General features: G+C 35.2%; 1 protein-coding gene across 9 annotated transcripts in view; it reads left to right on the top strand.

Annotated features, from left to right (window-relative positions):
• The first annotated feature begins 1,401 nt into the window (after positions 1-1,401).
• LOC131033169 (uncharacterized) overlaps positions 1,402-22,991 on the top strand; it is a 34,030-nt gene continuing 12,440 nt past the window's right edge. Inside the window, exons 1-14 of one of the 9 annotated variants that reach the window (XR_009103571.2) lie at positions 1,403-1,946; positions 4,540-4,616; positions 6,322-8,895; positions 8,986-9,529; positions 10,156-10,264; positions 10,418-10,530; positions 10,629-10,810; positions 10,894-11,386; positions 11,512-11,995; positions 12,139-12,309; positions 12,434-12,524; positions 12,647-12,712; positions 18,453-18,537; positions 18,760-18,851. Coding sequence is in view for 4 of the 9 variants with exons in the window: in XM_057964311.2 (XP_057820294.2) it covers positions 1,839-1,946; positions 4,540-4,616; positions 6,322-8,895; positions 8,986-9,529; positions 10,156-10,264; positions 10,418-10,530; positions 10,629-10,810; positions 10,894-11,386; positions 11,512-11,995; positions 12,139-12,309; positions 12,434-12,513 (4,935 nt within the window). In the remaining 5 variants the exon portion in view is untranslated. Of the gene's footprint in view, positions 1,947-4,539; positions 4,617-5,325; positions 5,532-6,321; positions 8,896-8,985; positions 9,530-10,155; positions 10,265-10,417; positions 10,531-10,628; positions 10,811-10,893; positions 11,387-11,511; positions 11,996-12,138; positions 12,310-12,433; positions 12,525-12,646; positions 12,907-14,650; positions 14,772-18,415; positions 18,730-18,759; positions 18,852-22,991 lie in introns of those variants that run through there. The other 8 variants (XR_009103568.2, XR_009103569.2, XR_009103570.2 and 5 more) reach the window with 8 other exon arrangements.

Raw genomic sequence — 22,991 nt, 5'->3', positions numbered from 1 at the left:
ACATATCCCAAGTAGTATAAAGAATAATAATAAGCAAATAGTGTGCCCATTTGCACACGAACATCTTGTTTTGTATGCTCTAACATGTTTGAAAATTATACATTATTTACCATCTACATAATTAAATTACAATTTACAAGATGAATGGTATGCCAAGTCCTAATAGATGAAGATCGTTGATTTTTAGGTAGCCAACCTAAAAAGGATTCCACAACTTACTGAGTTTTTCCATGTGAAATTATGAAGGTTTAATATATCTTTGAGTATTTGAATTCCTTTTGTTTAAAGAGTTTTGTACAATGATATTATTTAATGATAGCTAATAGTCAATTGTCCATTTAGATAAGAAGATTCCATGAGATACAGGAGTTGGGAAAAAACCCATGATGAAGAGATTGATCACGCTCTTCCATAAGGGAGAAACCAATTGCTAGGCCCTCTAAATGTTCATAAACTAAGTTAATGAATGCATTTTATATAATAGTGTCAAAATAACAACTTTTTATCCAACTATAGACCAAAAAGCCTTAGTATGGTTGTGACAACATGGTATCTAATTAGAATCTTCCACGAGTATACTATTGAGAGTTGATCCCAATCCATTTTGCTATGAGACCAGTTAATTGAATATACAAGTCAACAATACCCAATACATCCTTGTCCTTAGGTTGAATATAGCGAGATCGAGAGGATATACAAATCCCTTTCCTATTGCCTCATTTAGACTAAAGGAAATGGGCGAGTTGTTTATGACAAGAATTGCATGGCAACCAATAGTATGAGATGCAAACATGACTAACAAGGAAACCTTTGCCATTTGACTATAATAAGCTATAGAGTGGAATCTATGAGACCAAGAGAGAAATGTGTTCTATTTGCTAACGTATCACTTCTACATCCTAGCGAGACACATCTACGTTAGAAATAATATCAATATAGTTTAATGGAGGCCATTTAGATGAAATTTAAAATGAAAGGGTAGGTAAAAATACAATGTATCATATTTTGTACATAAATGGCTGATAACCCCAAAATCACACATAAAATATAAAATATAAAAACAAATTACAAAACACATTTAACAACATGGATTTATCTATGTGGATAACTTTTAAGATAAAATTTATGTTAAATTTGTTGACAAATAAAGTTTTACCTAGTCGGCATGGGATGGTTTTAAAATTTTCATAAATAAATCATTACCTAGTTTGGACCATTCGGTGACAACACCAAACTCCAAAACCTCAAAATATTTTTATTATTATATTAATTAATGACGTTCAAACGTTAAAAAGCTTCCACGTAAGCGCACCCGTATCTTTCTCATTCTATTTTTTGCCGTTTTAAAATTTCTTCTTTGCCCAACGTGCTCTATATATAAATAAATGAAGAGATAGAAGGGCGTGAGAGCGGACGCTAAAACATAATAAATTATTTCACAATCTTCCATTCCTATCAATCAAATTCTTTACATTACTTATTATTATTATTATTACCGAAAGATACAAGGGTCGAATCCTGCCCCTACTACGCGCAACATAAAATACACGCCATTTTCGCTCTGCTGTTTTGAGCAGACCAAACCAAACAGAACAGAGATGTTATTGCAGTTGGATAATTACAAGCTAAATTGAAGGAATACATAAAGAGCGGGGTGGATAATAATTTCAGTGCGCAAGCAATTTTGTTGTGGAAGTATTGACAGGGATGTTTTAGTTTGGTGACATGGGAATTTCAGAGGAAGAGGATTGGATACTATATTTGATAAGCAGGTTAGGGTTTTTTCGAAAATAGCAGGGGATATTGAACTTTTTAACATTATTGAGGGTTTCTATGACATGGCACCGGCTAAAAGGCGTGCAGGCAAAGCATCCGCCTGCCAGAAATGGAGTCTGGGTGATCTTGTGCTGGCGAAGGTCAAGGGTTTTCCCGCATGGCCCGCCAAGGTTTGTAAGCCAATAATATTTCCCTTTTCTTTTTAATGTAATTTGTTTTTGAGTTTTTTAATTTTAAATTTATTTTCTCGTTATATCTTTTTGTTTGGCTAAATTTGGTGTGGGGAAGTAATGAGCTCCGGTTTCTTTGAAGGTAAATTCCCTGCTCCGTTTTAGTCGACCCACGATCGATTTGCTTCATGAAATCATGTATTTGTACGTTTTTTAGTAATGCTCAATTGTTTCGTGGTTTTAAGCTTAGGGTTTCGGTTTGGTATGCCCTTTTGACAAATCGATGTCATCCGTATAATGTTATATGGCCGCCGGGGCGAGTATTTTTGGTACTAGTGTCAAATTACGTGTTTGTAGGTTTCATCATATAATGCGCAATTGTTTTTATGGCTTTGAGCTTAGGGTTTCGTCTCAGTATATTGGCTTTGATGGAGATTTATTTTTCTCTTGCAATTTGATGCCATCTGTCTAATTTTGACTCTGTTGTAATGGCTGTGGATGCGAGTATCAGTGGCACTAGCATGAAATTGTGTGGTTGAATGAATTTTTAATAATCACCAATAGTGTGCTATAGGTTTAAGCTTAGGTTATCGGATCAATACATTGGCTATTTCATTGATTTTGCTACCTTTTTTTTAACGATTTGATAAGTCGTCTGTCTTAATTTGATTGTGTTATAAAGCCTGTGTACGTTGGTATTTGTGGTTGTATGTTTGTAGTTCTTTTTGACAATGTACGATCGTTTAGTATGGCTTTAACTTTCAAGTTTAGGGTTTTTGATTATTATGTTTGCTGGGTCAGTTTTTTGTTTATTCTCTTCTGACAATTTAATATATCTGTCTAATTTTACAACGACTATGGCTGTGGGTATTTGCGGTACTAGCGTGTGTTTTTAGAAATTTAGACCAAATTTATGAAACTCAATAGCAAATGTGTCTAGTTTGAAAATTGAATTGGCCCTTAATAATTTTGGAAGAGCACATGCACCTCATAGGAGACTTGGAGATACAATAGGGAAAATTTCAGATTTTAAGAAATTGTGCGTTCTGATTGAAAATGATATGCTAGTGCTGCATTGTAATTGCTTATTGTTTGATTTTCCGGAGTCTTTATCATAGATGGCCTGCTAACTTATTGGAAGGACATTCAGTTTTTATTTGTAGTTTAGACCATCTGCTGGCTCATGACAACTTAATTGCGCCTATTTTGATTTATTGGGGTTTTGTGCTTGTTCGAGGTGGTTTTATTGAGTGATAGATATGCTGATTAGAAGGCATGGTTTAGGTAGCATGAACGGTGCAATTTAGGTTTATAGGTTCTTATATTTTTAGTTTGATGGGGAATGCAATGTGTTTATACTAACTGTTTGTGCTTCTCTTGTGTCTAGTAGGTGGGATCCTTCTTGTAAATTTATCAGTGTTTATAATGTGTGACTGTTTTGCAATTTCACTCATGTTTATATGGTGTGATACTTTTTTGTAAGCCTATGGGTGCTAATAAGGTGTGACCTTTGTTGTATGTTTACCTGTGTATATAAGGTGCTATAATTTTTGAATGTTCACCTTTGTTTACAAGGCGCGACCACTTTTGTATGTTCATCTGTGTTAATAAGGTGTGATCACTTTTGTATGTTCATCCGTGTTTATAAGGTATGACCACTTTTTTCCTTTTGGAATTTTGAAACTTCCTTATAACTTAGGCGATCTGCTTTCTTATAATCTTTAGTGGTTAATTGGATTCTCCTATTTGGTAGTCTCACTGAGATGGTTTGGTTGAGTGAAAGATAACCAGACTTAAAATAATAGAGTAACGAGATTGGTGGAAGTTTCTTAGAAATGTAGGACAGATTGGTGGAAGCTTCATAAAATGTAGGAGAGATTTTTGGAAGTTAGATAAGGTTGGGCCATCTTATTGATGAAGTTGTTTTATTTGTAGGTTTTAGTGGAAAATGCTGTGTTCACTTTGATTTAGATAGGGTAAAGTTTAGGTATTTTTGATTTTAGGTTATAATGTTTTAAGTAATGGGTTTTTTTTTGCATCATTTTAGATTTTTGTTTTTCTTATGTTTAGTTTGATTCAAATTTGGGTTGACTTGAAAATGATGTGCTGATGAGGCTTGTGGATAGGGAAAACATTTCTATTCTGGTTGCACATGATACAATTTAGGCAACTGAGGAAGAGATGTATTGGGGTCTAATAGGTTTTACAATATGTTGGGATCAGTTTCACATTGATTCTGGTTGCAAATTATGAGGCTTGACCTTTTTGATATATTTAATTTCTTCCTGTATATCGTTTTTGTACCTGTATTATTTTATTGGATGAATTGGTTTTGTTTAATATAAGTTGACAGGAGGGTGTGCTTTGTATGTAGAAAATTAGGAAAAGTTGGGGGTGATTTAGATTTTAGGGTATGATATATCTAGAGTGATTTTTTTTGGACTCTGGTTGAAAAGGGCCTGCGCATAACAGTAGCTTGTTTAAAACCTGCTTCTTAATTATCTGTTTAAAAAGTATATATTATTTTTTTGCATTCGTATTGATTCATTGATTTCTTCTTCTATTTGGTCTCATTGATGTATTGTTGTGACAGATAAGTAAACCAGAAGATTGGGGCCAGACGCATGATCCAAGGAAAGTTTTTGTGTATTTTTTTGGCACAAAGGAAATGTAAGTGTTACTTCATTTTAATTTTTTTTGAAATACAAAGAAAACATTGAGTCATTTATTGGAAAATTATTATGTTCTGTTATGCCTTTTTTGCGGGCATGGAAACTACTATCATGGATTATGTTCATTATAACACATTGATTGACATATGATGGTTGTTTCAAATTTATTTATTTTAATTTTATACGATGAAACTGAATATCACAATGACAAGGCAAAAAGGCCTCTGAATCAGGAGGGAAAAGATATTTTAAAGCTTTCCCATCCCAACCATCCTTGATAACATCAAAACAGTTGAGGCTTACGCGGTAGTTTAATATTTTGTAGTGTCATGCTGCTTCATGAATCACCATGTTAGAAACTTTGAGTGGGATCACCATGTGAGAGTCTTTAAAACCCTGTGTTATATATCACTGTTGGATTTTAAAGATTCTCACATGTTAATTACAGAAGCACCCAGTCAAAAAATATCAGAATAGCTGGTGACACTGTGCTTTGTCTGATAGCTCTTTAATTAGAACAATCCACTTTTTATATAAAATCAAACTGGAAAAGATATAATATTAACGGGTGAATATGCACATGGGATGCCACTGACAATTTTTGACCTAGTGTAAAGCTCTGGAATTTTTTTTTGCTTAGTTGCATCAATAGATATCTTTATTAATGCCATATTTTGGTATGTGATTTTACACGTTTTTCTTCACAGCTTGAGAAGATTTTATGGTTAAGGGACTTTTTTCCTTTGGAATGAACACTGGTAAATTGGAATTTGGGATATTAAGGAGTGCTGCTGTAGAATCCTTAGCTATTGCTTAAGAGGTATTCTTTCATTATGCCCTACAATGGTTAAACAAGATTAGCCAGAAACCTTTTCACGTTGGGGACATCTCATGTGACAAGTTTGCACCCAAGGTGATGATTCTGCAATATTTTATTGTAATATTGCATTGTGACCTTTCTTTGTTGCTCAATTAAGAGAGAATGGTCGTGGTCATCTTTTTACTTTTGAATGTTTTCAATGCAATCAAGTTTTCTCAAACTCCTGCTACCTGGAACCTTTTGAGTTATCTTGTTTATGTGTCTTTGCTGGATGGTTGTTTATGCCTCTCACTGGTAAGTTATGTTCAAGATTCTCTGTTTCTTCAAGGTTTTAGGAACAAATTATTAGATGATTGTGGTGGCAATTGTTTTTAAATTTTTCCACTCAGATAGTATAGGTGCTTGAGGCTATTATATTTATCCCAAAATTATGGTGAATATCATTGTTCTTCACTTTAGCATTTAGATTCTGTTTGGTGTTTGAAGGGATAATCTAACAAGTTGTTGGGTGTTTATCTTGTATCTTGTTTACTAATGATGCAAGGCAATTTAGGGTTGTGCATTTCTCATTTAAATGTGAGTGTTTGCCTATTATTTAAAGGTTACAAACTATTTCTACATTGCATTTGTTTGCTAATTTCCATTTTCTCTTTGAAATGTGTTAATTGAAATTTTTTTATGTTCCTGCAAAATAAGAGCATTGTTCATTTAAATGTTAGCAGGCTTCTATTATCCAAACTATTTCCGCTTTGTTGTTGTAAATATTATTTTGTATATATATATATATATATATACAAAAGAGTATTTTCTATATATATAAGATTATTTCTGCTTTGTTGTTCTAAATATCATTTTCTATATAACGCGTTATTGTTTCTTGCAGTGGCTTCTGTTTTCCAACTGATATCCAGACATTCACCTTAGATTTGAAAAATAAATTGACAGCTAAATGTTATGGAAGAACTGCATCTGACTTTACTCGAGCAGTGGAGGAAATTTGTGAAGAATATGATGATTTAGAAACAGAAAAGAGGGATGTAACCCCAGAGATTCATAAAATGAAGGCTAGAACATGCATTGACAGTTCAAATGATTCTGCAGAAAAGATGTCATTTAAAGATTTAAAAATGCATGCTCCAACTCATGAATTAGAGGAAGTGTTGAAAGTTCAAATTAATGATCGCATTCAAAAACATCGTGAGACAACAGTAAAGAAAAATGACCTATATACAGAAGTACATAGACAAGTAGATGGCCAAAAGAAACGAGTAAATATGGGTGCAGGTGAGAGTAAGGAAAAAGATGCATCCCTCATAAAACCCTCTGATAAGAAAGAGGAGAAAATTTTCAGTGAGTTAACAATGGGTGTTAAAATGCAAAACTCTGTTGCTACACCTAAAACAAATCATATGAGGTCATATTTGAGGGAAGAGAAGGCTACAAGTCATGCTGAGTACCATGCAAAGAATGATCTTTCTTGTCCAGCATCTGCAATAGGTGAGTCAGAGATTAAGAAAGTAAAAAGTGGTTTCAGGAGAACATTGGAAAGTGAAAGTTATGTATACGATCATAAAGAGAAAATGGCTGTCACTTGCCCTCTGCTTAAAGAAAATGGTACGTCCTCTCCAGATAAAGCACCCACTTTGGGGTGCTCTATGACTGAACATCAGTTTGAGCAGAAAGGAAAAATCACTCCACAAGAATTCCGAGATGCTCATTTGGCAACTCAAAGTGATCATCTAGAAGAGAGAAAAATGGTAACAAATATACTTGCCAACAATTTTGAATATTTTAATTATGATGACACTGAAGGGAACAGTCAATTTTCAGGCATAAATGATAATGCCAAAGAAGAGCAGGATTTTGAAGACATTAATGCCAGCCCAATTCTTAATGATAAAAAGCCCACTCATTTTCCATTTGTAAGTACAGAAGAGGGTGAGAAAGAAGTGACAGATGGTGTCTTACAACATAATTCCATTTTGAAGAAGAAACGGAACCTTCTAAAGAAACATAATCCTGGGACATCAGTGCTAAATGTTAACCAGGAAAAAATGAATGTTCTCACAGAAGAGGAAAATGTGTTTGAATTACTATCAGGGACAGATCATCGGAAGAAAAGGACACAACTTCTTAAAGGGAGAAAGCATAAACTTAAGCTTGATGAAACTCTTCATTTGCTAAAAAGAGCAAGATCTCATTCGGAAGATGAAATTGCTGTAATGACAGAAGGCTTAAATACAGAAAACATATCAAGTACCATCAACAATGCTGGGAAAAATGCTATAGTGGATAATGATTTGTACTCACATCATATGCCATTCAAGTCTAATGATAGAATGGGCTCTAGTAGTCCTCAAATTGAAGCAAATTCATCACATGGTGAGAAGTCCTCATTTGTGCTTGGGAAGGCTATGTGTCTGCCACCAAAGGCTGATAAGTATCGTTTGAGAAGCAGCTTACCAGGTGATGAAGCTGCCTTGCCTCCCTCTAAACGGCGTCATCGAGCTCAGGAAGCTATGTCAGCATGTGTTGCAGAAGCTGCTACTGCCTCGAACATGACAAATGGTTCAGATGGACAGGAAGATGCATGGGGAATTTCTTCACATGAAAAACCATTTACGGAATGCTTTGATAGTGAAAGGAAGTTAGTGCATGGAAATGAGGATTGTATGAAAAGAAGCCACTCTTCATTTCCAGTAGAAGTAACTGGTACTGTAGTGAAGAAATCTGTGATGTTTCCAGATCTGCATCAATCTTATGGAAGCTTACTGTCAGAACCTTCTAACTGCTTAGAGAAGAAGCAGGTGAATTCAAAGTTTGAAGATTTAATGACTCCTATCCAGAGGGGTAAATGGCAGACACTGGAGAATGGTGATTTGAATGTGCAGCCCAAAATTTCAGATAGATTGTCTTTGTCATCTCATAAAAAGGATGAATGGAAGCACAATGGCATGATTGCATCAAAGCTACCTTCTCCAAAGAAGCAAGATGGATCAGAGATTATTTTAAGAAGAGGTAATTCACCTCACCAATCTCCAATTAAGGTTCATGGTGCAGTAAGGGTTGATGCTGATGAACATGAGAACAAATCTAAGAGCATCAAGGTAAAAAGGTCTTGTGTAACTCCAGGAAAGAAAAATGGTGGAGGTTTGAGGAAAGATCAAGGGCCATCAGGATCAGATAAACATAATCAAGTGTCTTCTGGATTAGATAAACATAATCAAGTGCCTTTTGGATCAGATAAACATAGTCAAGGGCATTTACCTAAGCACTTGGCTGTGCGCAAGAATGAACAAACTTCCCCTTCAAGAAGTGTGGTTGAACCTGCAGTAGATAGGATGGTAGCATCTTCAAAATCTAACTTGAAAATAAATGGTCCTCTAATGGTCAAGTCTGAGCGTGTTTCATATTCTGCAGAGTTGCATCTAGAGAAAGGAAGCAAACTTAGAGACACGTAAGTCTTATTTCATCCTTAAGTTTACATATGCATTAATGTTTCTTTCTGTTTAGATTATTTTACATATCTTTTTGGCTTATGCTACAGGCATGATTCTGCAAGGGAACTTAAACTCAAAACAATGTCAAAGGACTCTGACATTGCTCTCTCATCTACATCTATGAAGCATCTTATAGCTGCTGCACAGGCTAAGAGAGATCAGGCACGATCTGCAACTATGCCACAGTTTGTTGCAAATGAAGAAACTGTGAATTCTATTCCTGTTTTTATGTCAAGCCCTTCACCAATCCGAGAAACTAGTTCACATCGCTGTTCACCTCTTCAATTACATTCTGCCAGTGTGCCACACGAGGATGCTAAGAATGCCTTTGCTGGTGTGGAATCTGGAAGCCCTCGAGGAAATGTTGATCAGTGGGGTTTAACAGATACAATGAATCTGAGATCAAGTGAAGAGGGTAAAATTAGCTCTGAACAGAAATCTGTTGGAGGAATGCTTAGTGGAGACACAGAAGCAGCTGTTGCCAGGGACACTTTTGAAGGAATGCTTGAAACATTATCAAGAACAAAGGAAAGTATTGGACGAGCAACTCGCCATGCCATTGATTGTGCTAAGTATTGCATTGCCACTGAGGTAAGCTTGATGTCTTATGAACACCAGTTTCGTAACTCAGTAGTTTGTTTAGTTACTTCAGATGCGGTTTTCTGTTGGAATAATAGTTGGAATCTTTCGATGGTAGTGATGTAATGATATATTGTTTGTTGAGTTCCTCATCTACTGAATGTTATACACATTTGATAATACAGAACTATTTAATGAAATTCTTGTTCAATTGAATAAAATTTCCATAACAAAATGTTTTTCAGCCTATCTATGGTTATATGAATCAATGTGTGTGCATTTGTGCATGTGTGTGTTATGTGCATGTTACATGTATTCATCATGAGATATGCACACAAATGAGAAACATCGTGTGAAATTGGTCATGATGTTTAGGTTGCATGTTTTTTGGATTGAAATTGTGAGTTATATTGTGGGTTTGCAAATCATATTTGCACAGAAAATGAGTAGTGATATCGATGCTTCATTTCCCCCTTTCTGTATATCTTGCATTTTGAGAAACTGGTCTGACCTATAGTGTTGTATTTCCTTTCAGAGAAACTATGAGATTAGTAATTGTCTTGTTTAACCATTATGTAAAACTGTAACAGCCTTTTAGCCTTTAAATATTCTGATGCGGTGGTTGGTGGTCTGTGCAGATTGTAGAACTTCTTGTTCAGAGGCTGGAAAATGAATCGAGTTTCCATCGGAGAATTGATCTGTTCTTTCTAGTAGATTCAATTACACAATGTTCGCACAGCCAGAAGGGTAATGGCTTTTATTGATGCTTGTTTCCTTATGAAATTTAGAGATAAATGTTTTGAAGACTTATACAGTGATAATGTTCTGTAGGTAAAAAATTCAGGTCAGGTTTATTGAATTATGTCGACCCACAATGTTTTCATGCTATTTTATATGTAGGTATTGCTGGATCTTCATATATTCCTGCTGTGCAAGGTGCTCTCCCACGGTTGTTAGCTGCAGCTGCTCCAACAGAAGGTGCTGCACGGGAAAATCGTCGTCAATGCCTTAAAGTAAATTGCTCTTTTTGTCAGAGTTAGTCTGTAATATGTATCATTCCTTATAAGTTTTCGTGATTTCTGTACACTGATGTAATAATTTTTCTTCTCAGGTTTTAAGAATCTGGTTGGAACGCAAAATTCTTCCTGAATCTATTCTGCGTCAATACATGAATGATATTGGATCTTCAAATGATGATAGAGCTGGTGGCATTTTACCAAGACGCCCACGAGTAGAGCGGGCTGTGGATGACCCAATGAGGGAAATAGAAGGCAATCTTGATGAGTATGGCAGGTAAATTTAGCTAGGTTTATCCTTCAAATTTTCATCAATTCATCCACAAAAAGAGTATAATGACTATTGTTTTGTTTCTGCAGCAATGCAAATTTTCACTTGGCAGGCTTCTCTATGTCAAATGTCTTTGAAGATGAAGAGGAACCATGTGCAAGTGACTGGAAGAAGAGTGATGATGATTTGTCAGTTGAACCCGCTGAGGCCCAAGAAGATCAAACCAAGAGTTCTACTGATCCCATTGATAGACATCGGCACATTTTGGAGGACGTTGACGGGGAACTTGAAATGGAAGATGTCTCTCCGACATCAGAGTATGATCCAAGTTCCTCCAAAGATTATATGGTTCAACCAATTTCACAGGACATTCCTCATTGTTCTTTATCAGATCAGAGCAATACTTGTCCTCCTTTGCCTCCAGGTTCTCCTCCATTGCCTGAAGATCCACCTCCTTCTCCTCCACCCTTACCTCCATCGCCACCTCCGCCGCCTCCTAGTTCACCTCCTCCTCCGCCACCTTCCTCTCCTCCTTTTGTCTGCCAGCCATTATTGCCTCAGCCTTATGTGGCACCTTTAAATGTAAGTAACTTATCTTTTTGCATATATCTTATTTAGGTTATTAGATTTTGTATTTATATGATTGGAGTTGCATTTTCAGTGGCAATTTTATCAGAGATATAATTCTTCTTTGTGGATGTGAGCAGGATACTCAAGCTCATGTATTTAGTAGCCAGCAGCCTAGCCATATTGTCAGTAATGCAACTATGCTTGATTCAGTTTGTCACAGCTCCTCAGGCATTCCATTATCTCAGATACATCCTGGACAAAATGTTACATCATTTAATTCTCCAATATCTTTTGAGAGGTTGCATGGTGCAGCCTTCACACAGCAGATGCAAATGAATAATATTAATATGTCTGCATCTCAGCAATCTTATCGTCCCCCTCCACCCGCAATAGCACTATCTAATCAGTTCTCATATGTTAGGGCTGAAATACCTGTCCAACGTGTTTGGTTGGATTCATTATCAGCTCGTGCACCTGAATGTGAGAAACAATCTGCTCAAGAGGACCAATGGAAGCTTGTCAATAATGATAGAAGCACAAGACCTGAAAATCAGGCATCCATCCACCAAGCAGGAGGTTGCATGACAACCTTATGTACAGGCTCATCTTTTATGCAAGAAGGTATTTGTTAAAATAAATTTAATATTAAGTATTTTTTAATGATAACTTTTTGTAAATTTCTATTTTCTTTTGTTGACCGAACTTAGTATATTTGTAAATGGTTGCTATTTTTTATTGTTTTGTTTTGTGATTAATTTCTTCAGCTACTCCTGGAATGTTTTGGCAATCTGGAGGTGCACAGTATCCTTGTGGTGCACAAATTCCAGCACAAAACCTTATGATCAGAGCACCTGTGTGTCCAATGCCAAATATGGATCTAGGTTTTAATGCTTATTCGGATCAGGTAGCAGTGTTAACAGGTGGCATGGTTGCAGGTAGTGTATTATACCCTCCCTTTTTACTGATATTTCTCAATTTGACATGGAATTCAATTTTCAAGGCTTTTGTTGTACTTAGTATGGAGGCTAAAAGAATAAACTTGCTTATCTGCGTGTGTAGCACCTACAGATCAAGTTTTGATCCAGATGTTGACGTCAAGATCCGGTATTTCTGCAGCAAACACTTGGAGGCCTACTTGATACTTCATACAGTAAGTCACATGCATGCTTTTAATTTGAAATTTATTCTTCTGTTGTTACAGCATGTTTATTTCTTAAAGACTATAATTAAATTCAAGGCTATCAATGAATTCTTTACATGTAAATTTTGCAGACGCCTTAATTTTTTGTCAGAGCATGTAAGCTGTTCTCTGGTCATGATTATTCTTCAAATGAACTGGTGAGAGAAGATTCTTTATTTTGGACACATCTGTAGTTGACTGCATCTCATGAACTTTTAATAGGCGTTGGATATGGCCAGCAAATAGTTGTTATCAATTGTATATACTGTAACTTGTTTTTCCATCTGCATTTCGCAGATGCATAAAAATCAGGTTTCTCTCATTTTTTCCAATATCATAATTTTCCAGATAATGATGAATGAGTGTATATCATGTGTGATTGGATCAACTGAATGTAGTTTCTTTCTTGTTTCTCTTTATCGCTAAATTATATTGTTCAAAGTAAAGGATATTGTACATGTCAATTGAGGATTATTCAGTATACAGTGCAATTGTAAAAATTGGTCCTATTTCAAGGAGTCATTTCTGTATTGCATTCCTAAAGGAATGCATCAATTGGAATCAAGTATTATATTTGCATCATGGTTTGTTTCCATACTATAACTCTGCACCTTTACATATTACTCTTCTAAAAATTTAGATTATTTTTGTTTTATGTATAATGTGTTTCAAAATTGCTACCAATTACTATGCTAAATTGTTTCGAAATATTTGTTGTGTGATGAAAAAGAAATGATCAGGTACCAGTGATAGATATAAATAATAACCATTTTGCTTGGATATGTGCACTGTATCAATACAATTTTAGCAAACTCAACGGTACAATCAGTGTATGACACATACATGAATACCCCATTCAGACCAGACAGAGAACATGCATTGGAATAGGATTGGTATGGTTTGTTCCTTGAGAAAATACAGAACCCTGTACCCAAAAGCACAATTTTCACTTACAAGAATCAACTCTGGATTCCCTCAATATTCCCCAAAGAATCACTCTCCAGAATAAAACAGCCATAAGCCTTCTGCTAATGGCATGTGTGAGGAGAGAGCCATTTTATGCATATTTCAAATTTTTTTTTTCTCTATTATGGTTATTTTTTTTGATTTTTGTTGGAATCAACTTGAATTTTGTACCAGCTATACCTGACATACCTCAAGAGATTACCAGGGTTTTATGTGGATTGCAATTCATGATTAGTATACATAGGACTATAAATGATTTCCAATCAGATGATAGGAGACACATATCTTGGATGGTGGAATGCAGTAGCTGCTATTATAGCATGATATGAGTTCAGAACATTGTTCTTTGCTATTGTGCCAGTTCAGAATTAGGCTCATGTCAAGCTAGGGGGATGTTAGAGAATTAATCAATCAGTCAGGTTAGATGTTACAGTCACAGCCACAGCCAGACAACTGTCCAGCATTCCTGTTTTGGGGCAGATTCTGGATGTTATTGTCGCAATAGTCAATCATAAACTTTTATTAGTGGCTATAATAATAAGATATGTGTCTTAGAACTATAGGGATTTTTCTTATGTGTCTGCTCAATCATCTTAGATATCATATCAAGGGAATTTAAGTTTGCTCTATTTGAGATAATGGCAAAGTGTCTGTGTGTTGGAACACATACTAAGACTTTATTCAACTTTGTAGGAGTCATAATTGATATCAAGGGAATTTAAGTTTGCTCTATTTGAGATAATGGCAAAGTGTCTGTGTGTTGGAACACATACTATGACTTTATTCAACTTTGTAGGAGTAATAATTGATACCTTGAAAAGTTCTTTCTTATTAAACTTTTATTTAGTTTGTCACTTTTTCATTAGGGTTTGTTCTCAATTAGCCAATGATTTTATCCATGGTATGTGAGTTTACTGTTTATAGTATATACGATCAGTGAATTATGACCTAAACTTGAAAATAGTCTTTTAATGATCATCATTTGAGGCTGATATCTAATTTTGAAATTATAAAGTTTAATATTTGAGTTGAGTAAATAATGCATATTTTTTTTATTTCTTATGTTTGTTTAGAAATTTAGTTTTACTTGTCTAGAACATATTTTAAAACTTTGCACCTTTTCTCTTCAGAAATCAATTGCAGGAAATAATACATATCCCCTCCCGCAAAATCATATCCTGATGTTTGAAAGCTTTTAAAATGGAGTTGCCTGCTAAATTGATATATAATTGATGTGGGTATAATGTTACTACTTCAACAAGAATAATACACAACCTTCTTGCTGTCAGTAACTTCTGCTCAAATCATGACAAGTTTCTTCCAAGAATGAGGCAATGCTTTGTTTGAAAATGATGAGCTAGGTGAGAATACAAAACTCAACAAATATTTTGTCCGTGTTCATGCTCGGTTTTGCCAGAGTTTCCTTTGTTTTGAAAAATCCTCATTTTCATCTCCTCAACCTTTCCTCTTTTCATTTTGTGTACTCTCGTTGTTTACTAGACTTTGTCTATTATCACTAGGAAGGTGGGTTGCTGTACTGCCTGGCATTCTGGATTGTTTCAAGGAAGGTGATTTGCTGTGCTTCTTGGCCTTCCTTTGATCTTTTTTAGTTGTTGCCCAAAGGCTCGTAAGTGCAAGTACGAGGTATGTCTGGTAGGTAGAGTAGTGTTTCTTGCTTATTGCTGTGCTCTTTTGCTTAGCTGACTATCTGTTCTAAGGAAGGTTGTTTTTTGTGCTTCCCAGCCTTCAAATTTTGTCTGTTAGTTGTTACTGAGGAGCTCCCAAGTGTGAGTATGGCCTGTGTTTTAGTCACTGCTCTCCTCTGGTTTTTCTGTTTAACGTATTGGTTGTTGCTGTGCTTCTCTGATTCTATCTATTGGTTGATGGTATAAGATAGTCTGTGTAAAATTGAACATAAATAAATTCCTGGCGAGTTTTCAAAATGTATGGTACTTTTTAATTTTCAAGGGGGTAAATAGAATTTCAATGGGCAACTCTTTACCATTTTCAACCTCTAAAAGAACATTGTGTCAAGTTACTCCGCAAAAATGCTAAATTAACTCTTGGCCTGTGCTGTTAGGTCACATGCAAGAAGATCAAATCACAACCACTATGAACAGTCTTTAGAGAAGCACACTGGAATAATTGCTTATTTGAGTAATGTTGTATCTTATGTTAGATGGCTTAGGGTGGATATTTATAACTCTTGATTTCAAACAGATGATTGAGACATGTTTAGAAGCTTGGAGGGTTATATGGAAACGTGGAGGTTTGAGTGGATGGCAAGGCTTGGATTCTCAATTGTCCCGACCAAGTTTGATCTTGCCGTATTTGAAAATTAGTACAATGTGGATTAAAAAATTAGGACGTATTGAATGGTGTGCATACTATAAAGAAGTGGATTTTGGTCTCCATGTTTAATACAACTAGATTGGTAGCTGTAGAAGTCAGCTCAGAATGGCATGCGATCATAGTTAGCATTCAACCTGAACTGGTCTGGCAGATGAGGACAAGAAGGAAATGAATCTAGAACATGTGGAGTGTTTTATTTTGCCAAATCTGACTCTGGTAATGATGATACTAAATTGGAAATTGAAGCTAGAACAGCCTCACATACTACAAAAGAAGTTCATGATTACATTTGAGTTGGTTGAGCTATTAATTGAAGGAGGTCAAGGCTGACTTTATGCCACTGTAAAGTAAGATGCTAATTTGAAATTTGAGACCCCCTTTGTGTATGCACTATGCCCACATGGGGGTTTCGTTTTGAAGTATCTAGGATTTTCCTAGATTTGCTAAGAGAAGTGAGTTGGCAAGCCTCAGTTTATACTAAGCTCGTCCTGTGGTTGAAACCCAAGTGCACAAATTTTGATACACACATAAATATACACACCTGGAGTGCTCTGTAGGTGAAACTCAAGATGTTGCATTTGCCTTCGAAGGGGAAATCGATTTAATGTTTCTGTTCATTGTCCAAAATATGGTAAAAAGATATATCAAGTTTTTAGAGCATTTGTCTAAAGGTGGTGCGAAGAAATGTTTTCAAAAACCATGCAAGAAGGCGCTAGCCATAAGTATTTTTTTTTTCTGTTACGTACAGGACAATCTATGCATGGCATGGCTGTTGCATCACTTTGCCATGTTCATAGGTGGCAGGACTGTTTGCCCCATTTGCTTGGTACGGTTTCCTCTAGCACATGCTATTTAATGCCTTAAGTAATCTTCATAAGGAGAAACAAATTGAGTATGAACTCTTATTATGTAGCTATATCCAGAAACCTGTGCGTCTTTTATAGCACATCATAGGAAAAACACAATCCATGTGTTGATTGGTGAAATATAACAATCATTGTTTTTTTTTGCTGATGAACGTTGTCGATATTATAATCTACTAATCATGGACCATGCTATTTTTGAGTGACAGGTAGTACTTTATAGTATAATTTGATCAAATATGATAGGATCTAAACTTCATAAAATGGGTGCAATGAGAAGTATACGTTTCGTTACCAGTGTTGTTAATTTTGACTAGGGACATTATTGCTGTATAAATTCAGTCTTGACATTATTGCTGTATAAATTATGAATCTCTCATAGGTTAATTAATGCAAATTATAATTTATGTTAATGTCCACATAAAAAATATTGTAAATAAAATCGGATTGCCAATGGTAGAAAAGACATCCAAGTTCTCCGAACAACTTGAGGAGAATATCTTAGAATAATGAAGCAAGAGAAACATCACAATCGATGGGCGTGGAAGTAATCAAGGAAAATTTGGTTGTAGAACATGGATAGAAAAAGACAACTGAGTTATTCGAAGTCGAATAACTTAATGACAATATAATTGAATAATAGAAGCAGCAATGACCTTTGCAATGAACAGAAATTTTTTACTTGTAGAGCAATTATAACCGAAATGACATGTTAAGCTTTTAATATTCAAAAGCAGTAAGCTATTGATGGGAGTAGGTTGGTGTCATGGCTCAAGCAATGCGTAGAGAAGCATACATATGTGATGCTTATATTATTTCTTTTAAGCCTGTTGGTTTCAAGGTGAAAAGGGCCTCTCGGGTTTTTTCATCTCAAGATCTTATATTGAAGTATAAGAAATTAAGGGATTTGCAATTGGCAATTTCATCGAAAGATTTGTTATATGTGGTCTAGAAATAAACCAATTTTGTTTGCAGAATGACTTTTTGAGGATGTGGAATGGATGCTAAATAAAGTTTTAGTAATCTCCTATTCACTGTCTCCGTTTATGGTCCCTAAATAACAAATGGTAAATGTAAACCAGTAGATAATCGTTGACTGCTTTACATTTGAGCCGAATATATCCTTTCAATGCCCTGGAGATCAAATTGGTGTATATGACGGATCAAAACTGGGCATATGCTTGCTATTGAATTCGGTGATTATATATCTTTTAGCTTTTTCTAGTTTTTGTTCATTCTACTTGATTTGGAGTTAGGAGGGTGAATAATAATGTATATATAATATCAAACTAATAAACAAAATTGAGGGAGGACATTTAACATTCCTTGTGTGGAACTTGGTTTATAAGATTAATGTTAACCATCTATTTGTTCTAGGTATCTCTGTTTCTGTGTTTCATTTTGACCTAAGAAGTTTATGGAGACAATTTATGATATGTATGGGCCATTCAGGAGGTTATCGCTAAAGAGAAAAAAAAAGATACGCTAACCGTTCTTTTGTTTTAGGGATTATAATTGCGGGTCTTCCATTTAACTTGTTTTTCTAATATCATTGTCGATAAGGTAGGATCTAGGAATCTTCAAGAGGTGGGTGGAGTATGATAATAATGCTTATTTTACTTATGAGCAACATTCAGCATAATATAGGCAGACTTATGTGGATTACTGCCAAAATGCCAGGGGTTAATGCCGAAAAGATGTGGTATGGCTTATGCAGGAGGATAGTTTATATTGTCTTCATGGAGGATGATAATTAGGAGGTTACGGAGCTTACAATTATCTCTTACTAAATTATTGATTATGTAAGTTATATTTGATAAACAATTTTGTTGTGATTTGTAATGATAAGCTTCCTAGGGAGCTGAAATACAGGTTACATGTAATATACGAAAGTTTGTAACTATGGATTGAAGCAAACCTTGTGTTCATGATGGGAAGGTGCTTTTTGTTGCTGACATATTAAATCTGTAATTTTATCTTGGAATTTTGTTGGATCTAAAGTTTGTAACATGATTTTTTTTAAGAGTGTTGAAGAAGGTTGCACTCAAGCGCAGCAATTGTGAGGGGATGTATGAAGCACAAGAGTGGTCAATCTTACCTTTCGTAATGAAGAAAGGTTAGTCTTACACATTCCTTATAATTGATTTATGATTTGTGTAAAAAGAGGAGGCTACACCATAATGCAATAAAATTATACTTTAGAAGGAATAACTAAGATTGTGTACTTCAATCCATAACTGTAGGGAAATTGTTATGCAATCATGAATTGTGTTATTTCTTGTTGACAATTTTTTTAATGCTATATTGATATGTAACCTAGCCTATGGTGTATAAGTGTAGTGGGAAAAAATGGATAAGATGAGGGGGAAGTGATAGTGTGTATAAGGATTGATGGGGTTAGCTAGTATCGACGTAACATTAGTATCGACGTAACATGTGCAAATGTTTGTTGGATTTGATGAGCAATGTTGCATGAGGAATTTGGGACCTCTTAGCCTTGTTTATAGGTGACTCTCTTTTTGTTAGAAGAGTCCCACTCTTTGCCCTTTGAAAGCACGTCTTGCTCCCCATTTAGAGGAATTTGATTGTTCATGAAGGCAACCTCTAGTCGGTGAACTTTGTTAAAACTTCAACAAAAGCATGACCAGGGGGCAATAATTCCTTAATCACTTTAATTGGAAGCCTTGCCACTTGGTAGAACCGATGATTCAAGTCTTATAATTCTTGAATTTCGTTGGTAGTACATTGTTAAAATTATTGCATAAAAACTATGCTATTTATATATGCTTATCTATTTTTAGGTGCTCATTTTTATAGAATTAATGTTTGCACAACATGAAAACTGAAAAATAAATTGAATGAATGATTCTATAACTGGATGATTACATTGAACGATATACACACATATATATAGAGGTTACAAGATGATGTTCTATAATTAGAACATAACGTTAAAGTAAAAGACTAAAGAGCTAAACGCTAAATTAAGCGTGAAAGCTAAATTAAGCTTAAAAGCTAAATAAAGCTTAAAAGCTAATTAACTAAAAAGCTAAATGAGTTCCAACTAAAAATAGAAGATGACCATTATAGAAGATATTAATAATATTTTAACACCCTCCCTAATGGTCATTGTACTCAATACCTTACAAAAAACATTGTAGGTGTTATGATCATAGATGCAAAGAGCACTTTGCCGTTATGGAGACCCTCCCAGGATCTACAGAATGTAAATGACCAAGAGTACCAAAAGCCATCCAAGCGAATGTAGCCTTCACACGCGAATTAGAGATCTGGCACACGAATTACTGAAGCCTGAAACAATGATTTTGAGGAAAAAATCAGCAAACCCTTTTGCAGAAGAGTACTAACTCCAAAATTGACTGCAAGATAACACCGTTGCAGATGTTCGCCTTGACAAGTGCGACCCAAACTGACTGCAACAAAGCTCGATTTTTGAGTAGAAAAATCAATCAAAACCAGAAAACTTTCGAAATCACAAATCCTATGCGAACTTCGTTATTACAGATGATTTTTGAGGAAAAAATCGTAAATACCAGCAAACAGTTTTTGAAGAAAAAATCGTGAAAACCTAGAAATTCCACGCAAGCTTTGCGGATGACAGATAACTAAAATCTTACGCGAATATCACAAATTAAAGATGAGATAATTTTTAAGGGAAGATTGCAAACAATTTTTGAGGAAAAAATTGTGAAAACCTTCCCATGATTTTTTTTGGAATAAATCAGAAAATCGACATACAATTTTTCAAAAAAAATCGTGAAAACTTTGGGACTTGTAAGACGAGTTCTGGACTAAATCAATCTGATAAAGGTAACGATATTCAAATATCGTGAACATGCGCTGTTCCTAGGTGTTATAGTTGAGGCCGTTGAACTTCTAATTGTGTTCCAACATGATGTTGGTCAAAGATGCCATCACAGAAATTGAGGTTGAATGTGGTCAACCTAGTGAAGGCACAAAAAATGAGAGAGAAGATTATGATTAGAAATCATAATAGAAGAAGCTGCACAAAAAAATTAAAACCTGAAATTTTTCTTGAAAATAATAATAATAAAATTTTTTTTTGCAGAAAATAAAAAATACCTCTGATTTTTTTGTTAAAAAAAAGCAAAAAAAATATTGAAATAAAAAAAAGGGGTAGAAACCCTAGGTCCGATGTACAACATAAACGACGCCCAGAAGACACCAAAATTTTCGACATCCACAGAGTTGGCAGAAATCGCCGACTGTTTTTTAAATTCCAAGGAAAATTTGCTGGCACAAAATTCGAGGCACAGAAAACGAGGCACAAAAAAATCTGAGACCAACCTAACAAACTTGAAAAACCCACCAAGAATTTGAAATCAAAATGCAGATTTGACAGCTCAAAAATTGAGGCACAAAAAACGATGCACCCAAAAAATTTGATGACGACCTAGTTGAGGTCTCGAAAAACCCACCAAGAATCTGCAACCAGAATAAAATTTTGACTTGAACTGAAGGGTCAAAACCCTGGCCGAAATTGCAGAAACCTTAGGAAAATTTTCAATCTGAAAAAAAAACAACTCCAGGTTGCAGGTCCGAAAATCTTCAGAACCCTAAAAAAACATGAACTGCTGCCCACCACAAAGAAATTTCCCCACGAACCAGAGACCCTCAAAAAGACTTAAAAAAGCAAAATCGTTTTTAATAAAAAACAATTAAAAAAAAATCTGGAAAATATTCCAGAAAGAAGGCCATGAATTTTTATTAAAAAATTTGCCAAAATTTAAAGAATCCCATCGACCCGCTCTGATACCATGAAAAATAAATTGAATGAATGTTTCAATAATCGGATGATTACATATACACACGTATATATAGAGGTTACAAGACGATGTTCTATAATTAGAACATAACATTAAAGTAAAATACTAAAGAGCTAAACGCTAAATTAAGCGTGAAAGCTAAATTAAGCTTGAAAGCTAATTAACTAAAAAGCTAAATGAGTTCACAACTAAAAATAGAAGATGACCACTAAAAATAGAAGATATTAATATTATTTTAATAAAAACACATTTTCTTTAATGCATTGGAGAGACCTTGAGGTTTTGAAGTTTTTGTGTAGAGGGGGATTCTTATTTTCAATCATTTATACTCTTATTTCTTGAATGAACATGCTAATTATAAGTGAGTTTACAAGAATTGTCCAAACAAGGAAAAGGAGGTTCTCATTTGCCTATTGTGTTTGCTCAAGTATATACATCATTTGTTGGAATGGCAAGAAATGATCCTTTGTGCCTTATAACAAATTAATGGAATGAGCTTTGTGTCTTTTCCTTAAGGTGTTGGTTACATTATTACCATAGAGCTCATGTAAGGTATGACAAACGTGTAGCGTACCATATTGTAGAGCCAAAAATAGCCCTTAGATCGCTAGCATCTGCATTTGAGGGAAAGGCTTTAGACTAGTCCTAAAAAATTGCCCTTGGTTCCATTCTTCATTGGGATACTTAGGGTCATATCTATGAATGCTTCAAGGAGTAGGATGGTGACCTCTCCATTGTAGCAACTTAGGCATGTGTCCTTGTGGATGTTGAGCAAACATTAGACATGCAAGGTGACATTTGAACAAACATTTGGCATGGTAGCAAGGGTTAAGAGCAACATGATAAATGTGAAGAAGATTTAATTGTATCTCTTGTTTTTTTGTTTGGGAAAATGCTACGAAGGGGGTAGACTAAAAAAAAGAGTACATAGATTAGCAAAGGAAGAACATCAAGATCCTAATGGCCTCTATGACCTCTTGAGCCCTTCCCAACTGCTTAGTAGGAAACAAGTGCTCATTTACACTTATCACATATTTAGGTCTCTAGATTGTCTCCCTTGAGACCATTTCTCATAATAGCAATTGTGTCAACCTTGTCCGGGTTCTTGATCAACTCCTCGATCTTGAACCCGTTCGCCACCAAACCAAAAAAAGAGTTAACCCTTAAACTCTTCAAAGTTTTCAAAGCAAGCTCCTGTAAGCTATGGATCAACATTTTGTCAGTGGCTTTCTTTGTGATTGCGTGGTCCCTAGTGGTCCATTGTAGACGAATCACTTGAGAAGCACATCTTTGTGTGAGTGTGTATCGCCTAGAAGCTTGTCCCTAATGATCCTGCTAACAACATCCTTCTCCACGTCGCCACCAATGACAAACAACTACTTCAATTGTTCTTCGACTAACCCCTATTCACAGTTGCATTTGCATTCAAGGATGGAGACGATCTTCAA

Source organism: Cryptomeria japonica, chromosome 6 (assembly GCF_030272615.1).
Source record: "Cryptomeria japonica chromosome 6, Sugi_1.0, whole genome shotgun sequence".
NCBI classification, from domain to species: domain Eukaryota; kingdom Viridiplantae; phylum Streptophyta; class Pinopsida; order Cupressales; family Cupressaceae; genus Cryptomeria; species Cryptomeria japonica.
The sequence above is the reverse complement of the archived record's forward strand: the minus strand, read 5'-3'. Positions and strand labels throughout refer to the sequence as shown.